Below are 13165 nucleotides of genomic sequence, written 5' to 3'. Positions count from 1 at the left end.
ATGTTTCATGCTCCAAAGACGATTACTCTATCAATTACACAATTCTCATATTCTGCCGTAGATCTGTACCTCTTGTCCACTTAATTAAAAATACTTTATTTCAGTTCATCCGAGTCATCGACCAACGAGACATAAGCTTTTCCCCACTCTCAATAATTATTCAATTGTAGAATGCCAAAGAAAAAGCACACAAAAAAAATTCACCTTACTGTAGCATCGTAAAACGTCCAGGGATGAGCCACGTTGTCAGACCGTTGCAGTGTTGGAACCTGATTCCGTCACAGCTGGTGCCTCTGCTGATAGCGGGACCCCGTTAACGGGTAGCTCGTGACCGCTGAAAGACGGAGGGGCCTTTCTCTCTCACCAACTTAACGACGATAAAAGATCACATGTCACCTGGTAAAAATTCGACGCATCTTAAGACGCCGTGAAGTTAATCATTCAACGGAACGGGAAACGGCAACGGTCTTGTTTACGTTTCAGTATAAGACAAAAGAGAACATAGATATCTCATCTAGAAGCATTTTGGTTGGGAAGCGAAGTAGATGTTAATCAATCTATTGACTTAAGCCACGAAAAATTTAGTTGTAATCGAAATTGGAATTTGTTTTACATTGATATAGAGGTTGGAAAAAATCCAGATTTCGACACATCACAGGCAGTTGTTCTGTCAATCGAAGCTTTCAATGCCCAAAATTTTAGTCCCTTCAACATGCCTCCCCGAGATTTTTGTCTCTGCATTTTGTTTTGTAGAATGGATGTGAGACGATGCCTGTATAGATCGAGAGATCATTGGATTTGAAGGTGGAAGAGGTTTTTCGCGGGAGATTCGATTTCAGATCTGAATAAAGGTAGTTGATTTGGTTTTAATGTAGATTTTCTGGCTTTTATTGAGAATTGTTGCTCTTGAATTGAAGAATGAAATTTTGATTGCATAAATCGAAGCTTTTGTGAATTCTCTAGGCAAAAGATTTGTATTTCGTGAACTGATTTTTGTCGGAAAGGTCGTTGAATCGAAATATTCGGCTAGGCTTAGATTTCCTGTCGGTGTGCTGTGAAATGAGAAGATTTCGAGCGTTATTCCAGGGTTAGTAGCGAAATTTCGGTTATTATTTTCACTTAGTGTTCTTTTGGCTTTTACACAGAATTGCTGCACTTAATTGAAGTGTAAGATTCGGAGAGCGTCAACGAAAACATTAGGGCTTAGTAGCGTTAAGTTTTGTCCTCTACTGAACTTTTATAGTAAAGATCTATGTATATGATTTTCCTTTGCTTAGGTTCGGTGTCGCTGTGTTTTTAAATAAAGTAGTGTTCGAGCTTTTTAATGGCGATTGGTAAGAATGAAGGTTTGTTTCCGAGAAATTCATTGTGAGGAAAATTAGGCTGGATTATTACTATTTTAGGCTAATTCCCAATCTTGACCTAAATTAGAGATTCTGAGTTCTTTAAAGGTGCGGCAGTAAATTTTGTCATGTACTGATCAACTTTAAATCGAAGAAATCTACTTATTTGGTCTGTCTGCGTTAGATTGATTGATATTGTGAACTTCCATAAATAATTTCGCGCTTTCAAAGGCTTGTTGGGGAACATGAGCTATGATTTTATGAGTATTGTTTTCAGAAAAAAATGTTATGTGGAAATCGGAAATTTTCCTAGCTTTTCTGGATTTTACAGTCGACTAAAATCGTCAAAATTTGTTATTCACCAAACAACTGTTCTGAGTAAAGATCTTTGAGTCGACGTATTTGTTCCGCCTTCGGTTAGATTTAGATCCCGGTTCTATGCCTTGCTTCTACTATTAAATTAACTAAAATTCGTATTTCGAGCCCTCTGAGGCCTGCTGTGGAAATGAGTGGGGCTTTTTTAAGTTTAATTTCAAAGCAGATTCATCATGACAAGAAAAATTGGTCGAGGGAGTAATTATCATTCGCCTCCTTTTGTCCGAGAGTTATGAAATTAGACTGTACTTTCCGAATCTTCTTATATTATTTAATTATTATTGCTTGTGGCAGATCTTTTAACGACTTTGTGAAAAATGTGTGATGATTTTTATCTTTTACCTTCAACAGTTCTGATATTTGGCTAAGAGAGATTACTACTTACAGTACATTTCCTAATCTCTGTTTAAATTGCGAAATTATTCTATACTTTTCCAGTTTTCTCACAGCATCTATTGATAATGATATAATCGTTTATTCCTATAAGTGAAATTTGAACCCAATTGTTTTCCCAGTGGCAAAAATATTAACTGCATTTTACATTTATACTGTAAACTCTAAACATGCCTAGAAGAAGAGGCTGTTACCAGCGTATAATTGGGCAGAAACAAAAGGCGAACTTATGTAACTGCTGAAATGACAGTTCTATTCTCAGTGTTAGTAGTACATAAGTCTGATACTGCTTAATGAGCACATGCCCTGTACTTTGAAGCGTCAGAGGTTGGAAACACGATTATTTTTTTCATTGGGTGTTTGATCTGGTAATGCTTTTAATGTTCTGAAGAAAATCTGTCATGGACAACTGTATTTGAACCTGTGCTCTAGCCTTATATTGGGAAAAGATGTAATTTGTCTGTTTAACTTGCAGATGATGATGACGGACAAGGACGACATCTGCTTTGAGTGGTCTCAACCACATGAGCTCATAGATCCAACAGAAAGTCAGGTGTGTTTTAACTCTTAAGAATCAAAGTTTAATGACTTACAGTGTCTTCTGAAGATTTATGTGAGTTTCGTCTAATTTCAGTTTCTAGTTAAATGAGCAGATATGATATGGCCGTAAATATTTTACCCTCAAAATGAATGGCAATTGTTAAAATTTGGCCTTGGATTCTAGAGAATGAAAACTTTAATCTTCAAATTCAAAGAGGCATTTAGAATGGAGCAACTCACTGTCTTTGATATTTGAGTTTCTACCAATGTATGTAGGGTTGCTTGAACAATTGATGCATAACAGAAGCTGTCCAAAATAAAAGTTTCTTGCCCTGAAGTTGCTGGCTTTATCATATGTTTATTTGGTTGACGCTATTGATCATCCGATTTTTTCTTTTTGTTTCTGTTCAACAAATGCAGATGGAAGATCCCCATAAAACCTTACAACGTGAAAGTTCCATATCTTTTGGGAGATTTGAGACTGATTCACTGTCGTGGGAAAAATGGTCTTCCTTTTCACAAAACAGATACCTGGAAGAGGTGGAAAGATTTTCCACTCCAGGGTCAGTTATTCAGAAGAAAGCTTATTTTGAAGCTCATTTCAAGAAAATTGCAGCTAAGAGAGCTCTGGAACAGCAGGCTCAGTTGGAGTCTCAATCAGGGATCAGCAGTAACTATAATGAGGATGGTGTGATTGTTAGTAATTATAACGAGGATGGTGTGGTTAATCATAATTATAATGAAGATGGCATGGTTGATCATAATAATGAAGATGGCATGATTGATCATAATTATAATGAAGATCAATATCTTGAAGAGTCACCAGATCCAAATGACGAGGACTTTACATTTTCTCATTCGATTGATTTTGATAATTCACCTCACCATACAGATACAGAGGAAGGGAATTTCATTATAATCAATCCAAAGAGTGGCATGTCTGTTGGTCAAACAGAGGAGGCAAGTCAATTACCTCCAGCAATGAACAATTTTGAGCAAGAACATGTTTATTCAGAGGCCATTTCTTCAAGCAATAACCTAGTAATGGAAAATGACAAAGAACACTGTAGACTTGTAAGGGATTCAGAGGTGGATGATTTTAATATGATGGATGTTGACAAAACAAATCTAAGAAAAGAAGAACAAGAACAAAGGCATAGTCCAGAATCAGCACATTCAGACAATAAGGACGCCAAAGAAGCAGAGGAAAATGAGGTGGCATCCAACCATGCCTTAATGGATTCTCAAAAACAAGAGCAAAAAGAAAAACCCACTAAGAAGGTGAGAGTTTTTGTTCTTTTCAATATTGTCTTGATAGCTTTTCCACGAAATTCCTATTAGCATAGGTAGAATTCTTGTTTTTCTCAACAATATTTAAGTTCTCTTCATTGGAAACTTGCCTCAATAATTTGATGTTTTTATGAGCCAAATGCCAGAATACTGCTACTTCAAATGGGAAAAGAGCTAAAGTCCCCCATAATGGAACATCCATTTCATCAAAAGCGTCATCCAATGGTACATCCAGGACATCAAAAGTTCGGGTTTCATCAGGGCCTAGCAATTCTGCGAGGGGTCTTCCAAAGGTTTCAGCAAAACCAGACAGTGGTGTTGTGATTACGAAGGAGGCTGATGTAGATGCAACCAAGAGGAAAAAATCTGTTTCCTTGACTGCATCAATTAATTCGGGAACAGATAAAAGAGCATCAACTAGAAAGGTCCTCGGGGACAAGAAACAAGCCTCAAAAGCAGAACTAAATAGTTCAACAGTGACCATAACTTCAAAAAAAGAGGTACTTCTCCTGCATAGATATAAATTTTGGAATGTGGAAAATGGTTGAAGTGGAATTATTGAGTCCAGTAACTTGTTTTATATTGGACATATTATTGTTGGTCTGAAATTATTGCTTTCAAATCAACCTATTTTTGAATATGATCTCTTATGCGTTTCTCTACTACGAGGCTATGGTAAACTTCTTGTTGCCGAAACCCGAAGGTAGGGAATTCATGGAGAAAAGGCAAAATTTCTTATTATATGTTGACTCTGAAACAAACAAGGACCTCCTCTGTATGACTAGAGCAATTTCTTTTTCTGCAGGCTTCTGCAAATGGGGTGCCAAAGACAGCTGGCTTGAGGACACCTCATAAAGAGCAGACTAGGTAAAGGTCATTTGAGCTCTCACAGGCCATTCTGTTTGGCTCATATTTGCCACTACTACATATAATTTAATAGCTTGTTGAATTTTGAGTGGGAAACTTCCGGCTCTTCATAATTGTTATTAAAATCTTAGTGTTTTGCTAGGTTCCCTGGTTAAACTTTGTATTTAATTGATCCTGGATTTTATAAATGATAGGCATCAAAATGACAACCTGACAGCTCCAAAGAAAAAAACAGAGAAAAAGCAACCTGAATCGAAAATGGGAGGAGATGCAGCCAGATCAACTCCTGCAGGGTAATTTGCTAAAGGATATTTTTTAGTGTTCATTCTGAAAAAAGCTAGTATACTTTTCTTATAAGATGGTAGTTAGTGCTCCCCTAGGTCAGTCAAATGCAATTTACAGAATGCTTTTAGTCTCAGTTTTATTTTTTTGCTCTCATTCACAAAGGTCTTATGAATTCATAAAGATCCTATGCATGTAATAGATGATAATGTGATCACAATTGTGGATTTGTAGGTCTCACAAATCCCCCAGTGCAAATAGGTTGGAAAACAAAGCAAATGGAGTAATTTTCAGCTTCAAAAGTGATGAAAGAGCAGAGAAAAGAAAAGAGGTAGAGAGTTTAATTCTTGATGGCATATTGTTTCATCGTTCATGTTGTCCACTGTCTATTTAAAAAGTAGAAAACTATTATAAGTTTAATCTTCAGTTTCACATTTCATTCTTTTTACAACCGCGTAACCATCCTTAAAACTGTATTCAGAACTGTGCATCTGCTAAATTGGGTTATGACCTTTCTGATGTTCATCCATTGTATTATCAATTTTTATGTGATATCAGTACTAGGCTTTTACTGTGTTTTGTGCTGGAACTGTAACACCTTAATCTAGTCCCTTACAACCATACCGCGGTTATCATTTTGAGTTGTTTTAGATATTTTATGGTTTATTGCTTTTACCAGTGCCGATAAAGAATTCTTTTCCATCACTACTCATACATTAAGATTTCACTCTAGGCCTGGTTATATTCATCATTCAGAAGTGTCATGTGCTAATTTATTGAGAATAATATGCATTTTACTAGTTTCATATAAATAGATTTTCTTAGAAGGGCAGGATTCAGCTATTTGAGAATTACTCCGAGGAAAAAGTTTATTCCTGGGTTGTTGATGCAAGGGGACAAACCATGGGTTGAAGGGAGCAATAGATTGAGAAATAGTACCTTCAATAAAAGAAAGATCATGATTTGGTGTAAGCATCACTCTTGAAGATTTTTTGTATCCTCTCTGAGTGCAAAATCTTATTGATAAAACTGATCTGTAAGAGGCCAAGACCCAAATAAACTTGTAGGATGAATGGTACCATGTTGTCTCGACTGCTAGTTAAATTCTTACCCTAGTTTTTGCTTTTAGAGTGATCTAGCCTTCTTGATCTGCAGGATTGATTGGACTAGTTTTTTAACAGAAGATTGAACTTTGATAACATTTCCTTGATGTATGATAATAATTTACAACCTTTTTGGTTTACTGCAGTTCTATATGAAACTGGAAGAAAAGATGAATGCTAAGGAAGCTGAGATGAACCAAATTCAAGCAAAAACACAGGTATACCTCGAGTGTGATTCTATGAAAATTTTAATCTAATTCATTCAGATTAATATAGCACCCTTGCTTTTATAAAACTGAGGGAACTTATACTGATGTTTCTTCTTCTTACTTACTGATCTAAGTATTAGTGTTCCAAATCAATCTTATATCTTGGACTCCAGATTGTGTGCATAAGACTCTGTTCATTCTCTTTGGCTTAACCAGTAATACCTTTGTCTTTGTTATATACTTATTGCAGGAGGAAATGGAGGCTGAAATAAAACAACTACGTAAAAGGCTCACTTTCAAAGCCACACCCATGCCCACTTTCTATCAGGAAGCATCATCAACAAAATCAGAGAACAAAAGGGTACAGTATACCGGCACAGGGCTTGCAAACTTTCAAAACATTTCTGCTGTGTTTTTCATAAATTAGTTTTCTAAATATAATTCTGAATTGGTCTACAAATGCAAAATGAACATTGAACTTTTCCATAGCATTATATCTTCAAGGCCTGTATTCTCCAGTTACTCTGCTACTCCTTAGAGAGGCAGATGCAAATCATGATAGTTTGATTATTACAATCTTTGAGCTCAGTCATGTCCTTGGAGTTACCGATTCATATTTTTTATTTTCGTGTCTGAAAAGCATTTACCGATTGCTGCAGGTTTCACAAACCTCTGCAAAGTCACAAAACCCTGGAAAGAAGAGTATTACTTCTGGTACAGATTCAGATTCTAGCACTGTACCTACTCACAAGATAAGTTCTATGCAAGGGGTCAAGAACAACACAAGTCCATCAAAAAAACATACGGAAGCTCAACCAGAAATTAGTGTCACCTCCCATGTTAACAAGGCACAAAAGGAAGGAGGGTCAAGAAATCTTTCCCCTGGAAAGCCCTTAAAATCAAAACTCCCAGTCAATGCCAGTCCTAAAAAAGAAACTGTCCATCCTGCCAGACAAGAGAATTCTTCAGCAAAAGTGAATTCTGATGGATCAAAATCAAGAGTAACTGAAAATCTATCTACAAATGAAGAAAGCAATAAAAAAAGTGCTCCTATCACCCACGAAAAAACATCAGTATCCATTTCTGAAAGTTCATTGGATGGCAGGCAAGAGGATTCGATGAATGGCAATTTTGACCCATCTAGTGAAGTGCACAATGTTGCACAAGCAAAGAATGAAATGAATATTGATGAAGCTGAATCAAAGATAATAGCTAACACTAGAGTTAAGGATGCATTGCAAAATACCCACAATGCGAAAGATTCTGAAAATGGCAAAGAAAAGTTGGGTGCACAGAAGGCTGAAGGGGTTAAGGATAAAGACGCTAATATAACAGGTGGTTCTGTGTCAAGGATTAAACCAAAATCTCCACGAAATGCTTCACTGAGCATTGGTCATGAATCAAAGGACAAAGCAATCAAAGCAGCAAAACTTGATCGGCAAAAGATTATAATGCCTGTTGAAAAGGGAAAGAGGGAATCCCCAACAAATGCCTCAATTAAGCGTGGCATGAAAGACAATGCAGGATTGGCTTGCTTAATTGCAGATGTAGCTGTGGCCTGATTAAGTTGGTAAGGAAAGTAAGTTTCATGTCAGCTTATGAAATCACACATAATTGTGGTTAAATTTGGTAACTATTTGAGGCATATATATAGCTGTACCTATGCTTCCTAGCCCATAGAAAATAAATGATGCAGCATTCCTGTGGTTAGGAGATAGATTATGTACTCTACGTACCAATGATATTAAGCTATGTTATTGGTCGGATAAATTTCAATTTTACATGTAACTTGGAAGGCTTACATGGCAGCATTTCTGTATCAGAGCTCTATAGTCAATGAGAGATTGTGCTGAAGCAGGTCTATTTTTTTGGCATAGATATGAGATTTGTACTGTAAATTGTTGAATTGATTTGGCATCAAAGTCTGCTACATATTTTGTTCTATATTGGTGAAAAAAATGGTGTTGTGTAGCTTTGGATGGTCATTCCCCTGTTGAAAATGTCTAAATTTTTAAAAAAAGATTTATATGATCGCCTGACTGATTGAATAGTATTAACTTTATGACATAATTACATCATGACTTTGTCTCAAGATTCACTCCATATTTCTTCCGCTTCCTTAGTCTCCAATATGTGCCTAGAAGTCCTATTTTCGTTTTTAAACAATGTATTATTGTCATGAGGTGAGGTGGCAAACTCAAAGCTACGAGAGCAGCTCCAAGCACTCTTTTAAACATGGCCCTTTTTTATGAGAGAGAGGACCCTACAGTGGCCAAATCAAATTGTAATAAGGTCAAAAGAATTATTATATTGATTTTTATTTGAAAGTTGCTAGTTGTTGGCCATCCTTTATATCTATTGCACAAGTGTGCATTTGCATGTGCCATTGTCACCCTCCAAATAGTCCAACCAACACCATCTCATGTTATCATATATAAATTATTCAACCTTCGGTTCTCTGAAAAAAAAAAAAACTGTTTCACGAGACTTTCCCAATTTACCTACACCACTTTGACCACTAGTTTTAGGGTTATAGTATCTCATTTTAATGCTTCTATTAATTGCTTCCATGCATTCATTAACGAGTTTAAATTCACATTGATTATGACCATTATATCTATTGATTCCATTCATTCATTGTCTACTCTTTTCTCTCTCTCTCTCTGTTTTTTTTTTTTTTTTTTTGGGTTTGGAAGGTTTTATACCAAACTTGTCTATTTTTTAATTTTTTATTATTTTTTGGAAGGTTTTATATCAAACTCATAAAATGTTTGAGCTGCTCAAAACAAGAGCACGAGCTTTAGGAGGGAAACTTTTTAGTTGAGAGCCAAGGATCGAGAGGTATCCATTCTACCAAAATTATTTAGAACATGATTCTAGCCTCATCCCTTACATATGGTGTCAAGACCTTGCACTTAGCCAGACTTGATCCTTGGTGGGCTCATTTAGAACCATTCAACTTCACTAGTAGACCAAGGGTCCATTGACTTCATTGCCTAATTTAATTTTACATATTATTTAATGTAACCACCTTTTATATGTTATGTCTTGCACCATTCATCTATTCCTCCTTCTTTAGATACTTTAAGAATTTAATAACTATCACATGAGGCTACATAGTGGTCTTTTAGTGATTTCCCTATTTTGTGTCTTATTTTGGTTTTATGAGGGGGATGCATTGTTAGGAGGGAGGAAGTTTTTTTTTTTACTCTTGGGCTAGGTAACAATTAGAGGCAATTTCTTATTTTGCAATGGAAGTTTAGAAAATTAAAAAAGGGGGAATTTCTTTCCAGTCTTCTTAGGGATGCTATGTAGTTTCTGAAAGGAAAAGGGCATCACAAAATGACCTCTAAGAATAAGTATGAACCTTTGATATCCTTTGTTTCTTTTAATTAAATGTTTAATGTCATGATAGAAGAACATACTACTATGCCTTTAAAGCGAAAACAAACATAGTTAATTTCCCATTGCATTAACCCTTTGAGGAAAGAAAATTTAGCTCATGGATCCATATAAATTTCAACAACAAAATGACATGTAAATTAATGCTTTAAAATATGAAAGAAAAAAGAATTAGACAAAAGAGAAGAAACACCAATATATGCGAGAAAATTTGTTTTAGTTAAAAAGCCCCACACTCCAAAGCATCAAACCAAATATTAATCTATAACAAATAAGTTACAATAGACTTGTAGGCTCATAGCCTTAACATGGAGAGTTACATCTTGCTCTTCTCTGAAGAAAATCTAATAGCATTACAGTGGTTCTGTAATAATCACCTTGTCATCCTTCTACAATGAATAATACAACAAATGTTCAATAATATAGCATAACAGTGGTTCTGTAATAATCACCTTGTCATCCTTCTACAATGAAGAATACAACAAATGTTCAATAATATATAAGTTAGATTCCAAAGAAAGCAACTCCATCTTCAACAGAGCAAAAACACTAAATAAAGCACACCATCAATGACTCTAACTTTGTTCTGCATATCCAAACAAAGCTACCCTCTTCCTTAGGACCGAATCTTCAAGGAAAACATTTCAATCCTAAGGAAAGATAAAAGCAAAATTTTTCTTTCTTTGCTTTTCCTATTCAAGAATAAAAACTACACAACAAGTCTCTCTTCTAAACATAAAAGATAGTCAAATTTGTTTTTATCTTTAACATGAAATCTTTGACTTCAATCCTTTAAATCATAAGACCTCCAAAGTGGATGCTCATTTCCTAAAAATAAGGATTGCTCCATATTCACTTCCTAGACAATAGGGAACATGCCATTGACTTCACCTGCCATGTAGGATGTCACTTCTCCAAGAGGGCCCACAAAGTGAATGGCAAACTTGGTAAATAATCAACTTAGGATAAATAAATATATACCAAAATATTTAATTAAATTAATTATCAATGTTAGGACTCAATGTTTTTGATTACGTGAAAAACAAGTTTTGAAGGGACCTGAAACCCTTTACAAATAAAACAAGGGATAGAATTTGACCGCTCAACAAAGAGGAGAGAGCCACAACCAAAAAAATAGTCTGCCCAAAAGACAACATGCAACCCAACCAAAGATAGGGCCAGAAAAACCAGTCCAAACAACCAACCACAAGGGCCCTCAAGATTACAACTGCCCTTGTGGGAACGAAGAGTCATATCAAAAGAAGGCTTGGACGTCTTTGAATGCTTCCCCTTTACAGTAATCCATCCTTCTCCAACTTTAGCTGCCGCAACAAACCAATCCGAAGAGCCCATCACCGATCTATCCGGATTGGAAGAAAGAGCAACAATAGAGGGAGCAACAACCGTCGTGGACACAAGACCACATCCAGCAGATGGGGCAATAGTTGTATCAACACACGATGAAGCAGCCGACGGGGTAAGAGACAACAAACTATTTTCAGTAGAAGAGACAACAACATCCTGAATCACATCATCTTTAATCACAGAAACATCCTTTGTGGCATCCGAAGCATCTTTCTTTGCCATTAAAGAATCCGAACCAGCCATAGTAAAAACCCCAACATCTAGCGACTATTTAGAAAAGTCCAAAGATTTATTTACCGTGTAATGCTGGTATGAGGCCCCTGACCACCATGAAGCCACTGCATTTTTCTTCTCAAGGCCACAATTCCCAGTGGCATGGCCGGTTTTAAAGCATCTACAACACTTGATAGGAATGCCTTCATAATCCAAAGTTTGGACCCAACTGCCAAAAGAGGAATTAATGACAATCTCAGTTGGTAGTCCCTTAGACACATCTAGCTCCACCAGAATGCGAGAAAAAGTAGTATGATAAAGCCCAAAGGATTCATTATCCACCATAATGAAATTCCCAATAGAATCAGCTATTTCCTCAGAGAGAGAATCAACCCGCAAATGGAGAGGAAGGTAGGGAAGCCGAACCCAAACCGAAATTTTGTTGAACTTCTTAGAAAGGGGGTTAAAATCAGAGTGCCAGGGTGTGGCCAAAAGCGACATATTATCTTTCTCATAGAAAAAGCTTTCACACATGATTTTTCTTCTATCCATAGCATTCTCAAATTTAGCAACAAAGAAACCTTTAGCCATAGGGTATATGTGAATTGTACCAGAAATGAGAGGATCCTAGCGTTGAAAGATCCATTTATGCAGCTCCGGGAGGTTGGGCCAAATACCCCTGAATCTACAAATAACACTATGCTCCGTAAAAACCTTCACATTATTCTCTTTTTCCCACTCGAAATCCTTATTCACATTGAGATAGGCGACAAAGGAGACAGGGATGAACCCCTTGCCTCCCCCTCTGCGTAAATTTGAGGCATTAGATGGATCCCGCGACACCCGAGCAAAGTCAGGGTGAGGGCCCTCAACAACCATCTACGCCCAGGAGAATCCTGCACAACCAGGTGCAACGACGATGACCAAATCCAAGTTACCGTCGGGGAGAGCAGATGCAGGGGAGCGGACATGAGTAGTAGGCAGGAACATTTTCGAAACACCTTAATGTTAGGACTCAATGTTGAGACACCTAATCCCAACAATTTTGTATACATTGGAATGAAATTGATTATACAATTGATAATGAATGGAGAGTTCAAATGATTCATTACATTTTGCTCTTTGCTATTTTGTTTTAAAAACAATATAATGAATCACTCTTTTTAATTTTTATTCCATTATCTTTGTCTTGCATGCCATCTTGAGATTCATGACTTGAAGGAATATGGACTTCTATCAAAGAATTTTGACAAGGGTTGAACATCATTATTGAGTTTTATTTGTAGATAGTAGAAATTTTATTCACGTCAATTTTGGTATTAGAGCAATCAATGATGGCCTAGAGTGAAGTTTGCATGAATGGGGGAAGAAGGGGAAAGAATGCGAGCCCTCAAAGAAATGCTGTTAGGGGTTTTAGACTTTATGGAGAGGTTTATTGAATCCTTGACAAGCGAAGGTTCCAAGGTAAATTTTGATATTTTTGATTTTAAAGGAAAGCTCAACCTTGATGTATTCCTAGACTAGGTCTAGGAGTTAGGAAAAGTACTTTGAGATGGAAGACATTGGATGATAAAAAAGAGTGAAAATTATTGTGACCAAGTTGAAGTAGCATACAACCCTATGGTTGGAGAACATGGTTAATGAAGCTACAATTGCTTCAGTTGATTTAGGAGACACAACTCTATATGAAACCACAGTTCTTGAAAAAGTTGATACTTACCAAAGGGGTGAGTTTGAGAAGAAGGAAAATAAAAAAATAATGTCTAGATGTGTGCACAAAGAT

At 36.4% G+C, this 13165-nt stretch overlaps 1 protein-coding gene across 1 annotated transcript; it reads left to right on the top strand.

Annotated features, from left to right (window-relative positions):
* Positions 1 to 521: 521 nt before the first annotated feature.
* LOC131078825 (uncharacterized) lies at positions 522 to 8346 on the top strand. The gene is made up of 10 exons (XM_059216028.1): positions 522 to 851; positions 2587 to 2664; positions 3072 to 3932; positions 4088 to 4441; positions 4747 to 4808; positions 5003 to 5101; positions 5325 to 5421; positions 6340 to 6411; positions 6653 to 6763; positions 7062 to 8346. The coding sequence occupies exons 2-10, from the start codon at positions 2587 to 2589 to the stop codon at positions 7962 to 7964; spliced, it is 2637 nt and encodes an 878-aa protein (XP_059072011.1). The 5' UTR covers positions 522 to 851; the 3' UTR covers positions 7965 to 8346.
* The last annotated feature ends 4819 nt before the right edge of the window (positions 8347 to 13165 follow it).

This window comes from Cryptomeria japonica, chromosome 2 (assembly GCF_030272615.1).
Source record: "Cryptomeria japonica chromosome 2, Sugi_1.0, whole genome shotgun sequence".
NCBI lineage: Eukaryota > Viridiplantae > Streptophyta > Pinopsida > Cupressales > Cupressaceae > Cryptomeria > Cryptomeria japonica.
The sequence above is the reverse complement of the archived record's forward strand: the minus strand, read 5'-3'. Positions and strand labels throughout refer to the sequence as shown.

Coding starts and splice junctions, on each gene's coding strand:
- LOC131078825 (XM_059216028.1), top strand. CDS start 2,587: ATGATGATGACGGACAAGGACGACATCTGCTTTGAGTGGTCTCAACCA. Junction 3,933..4,087: donor AAGAAAAACCCACTAAGAAG/GTGAGAGTTTTT, acceptor GCCAAATGCCAG/AATACTGCTACTTCAAATGG. Junction 6,764..7,061: donor CAAAATCAGAGAACAAAAGG/GTACAGTATACC, acceptor CGATTGCTGCAG/GTTTCACAAACCTCTGCAAA.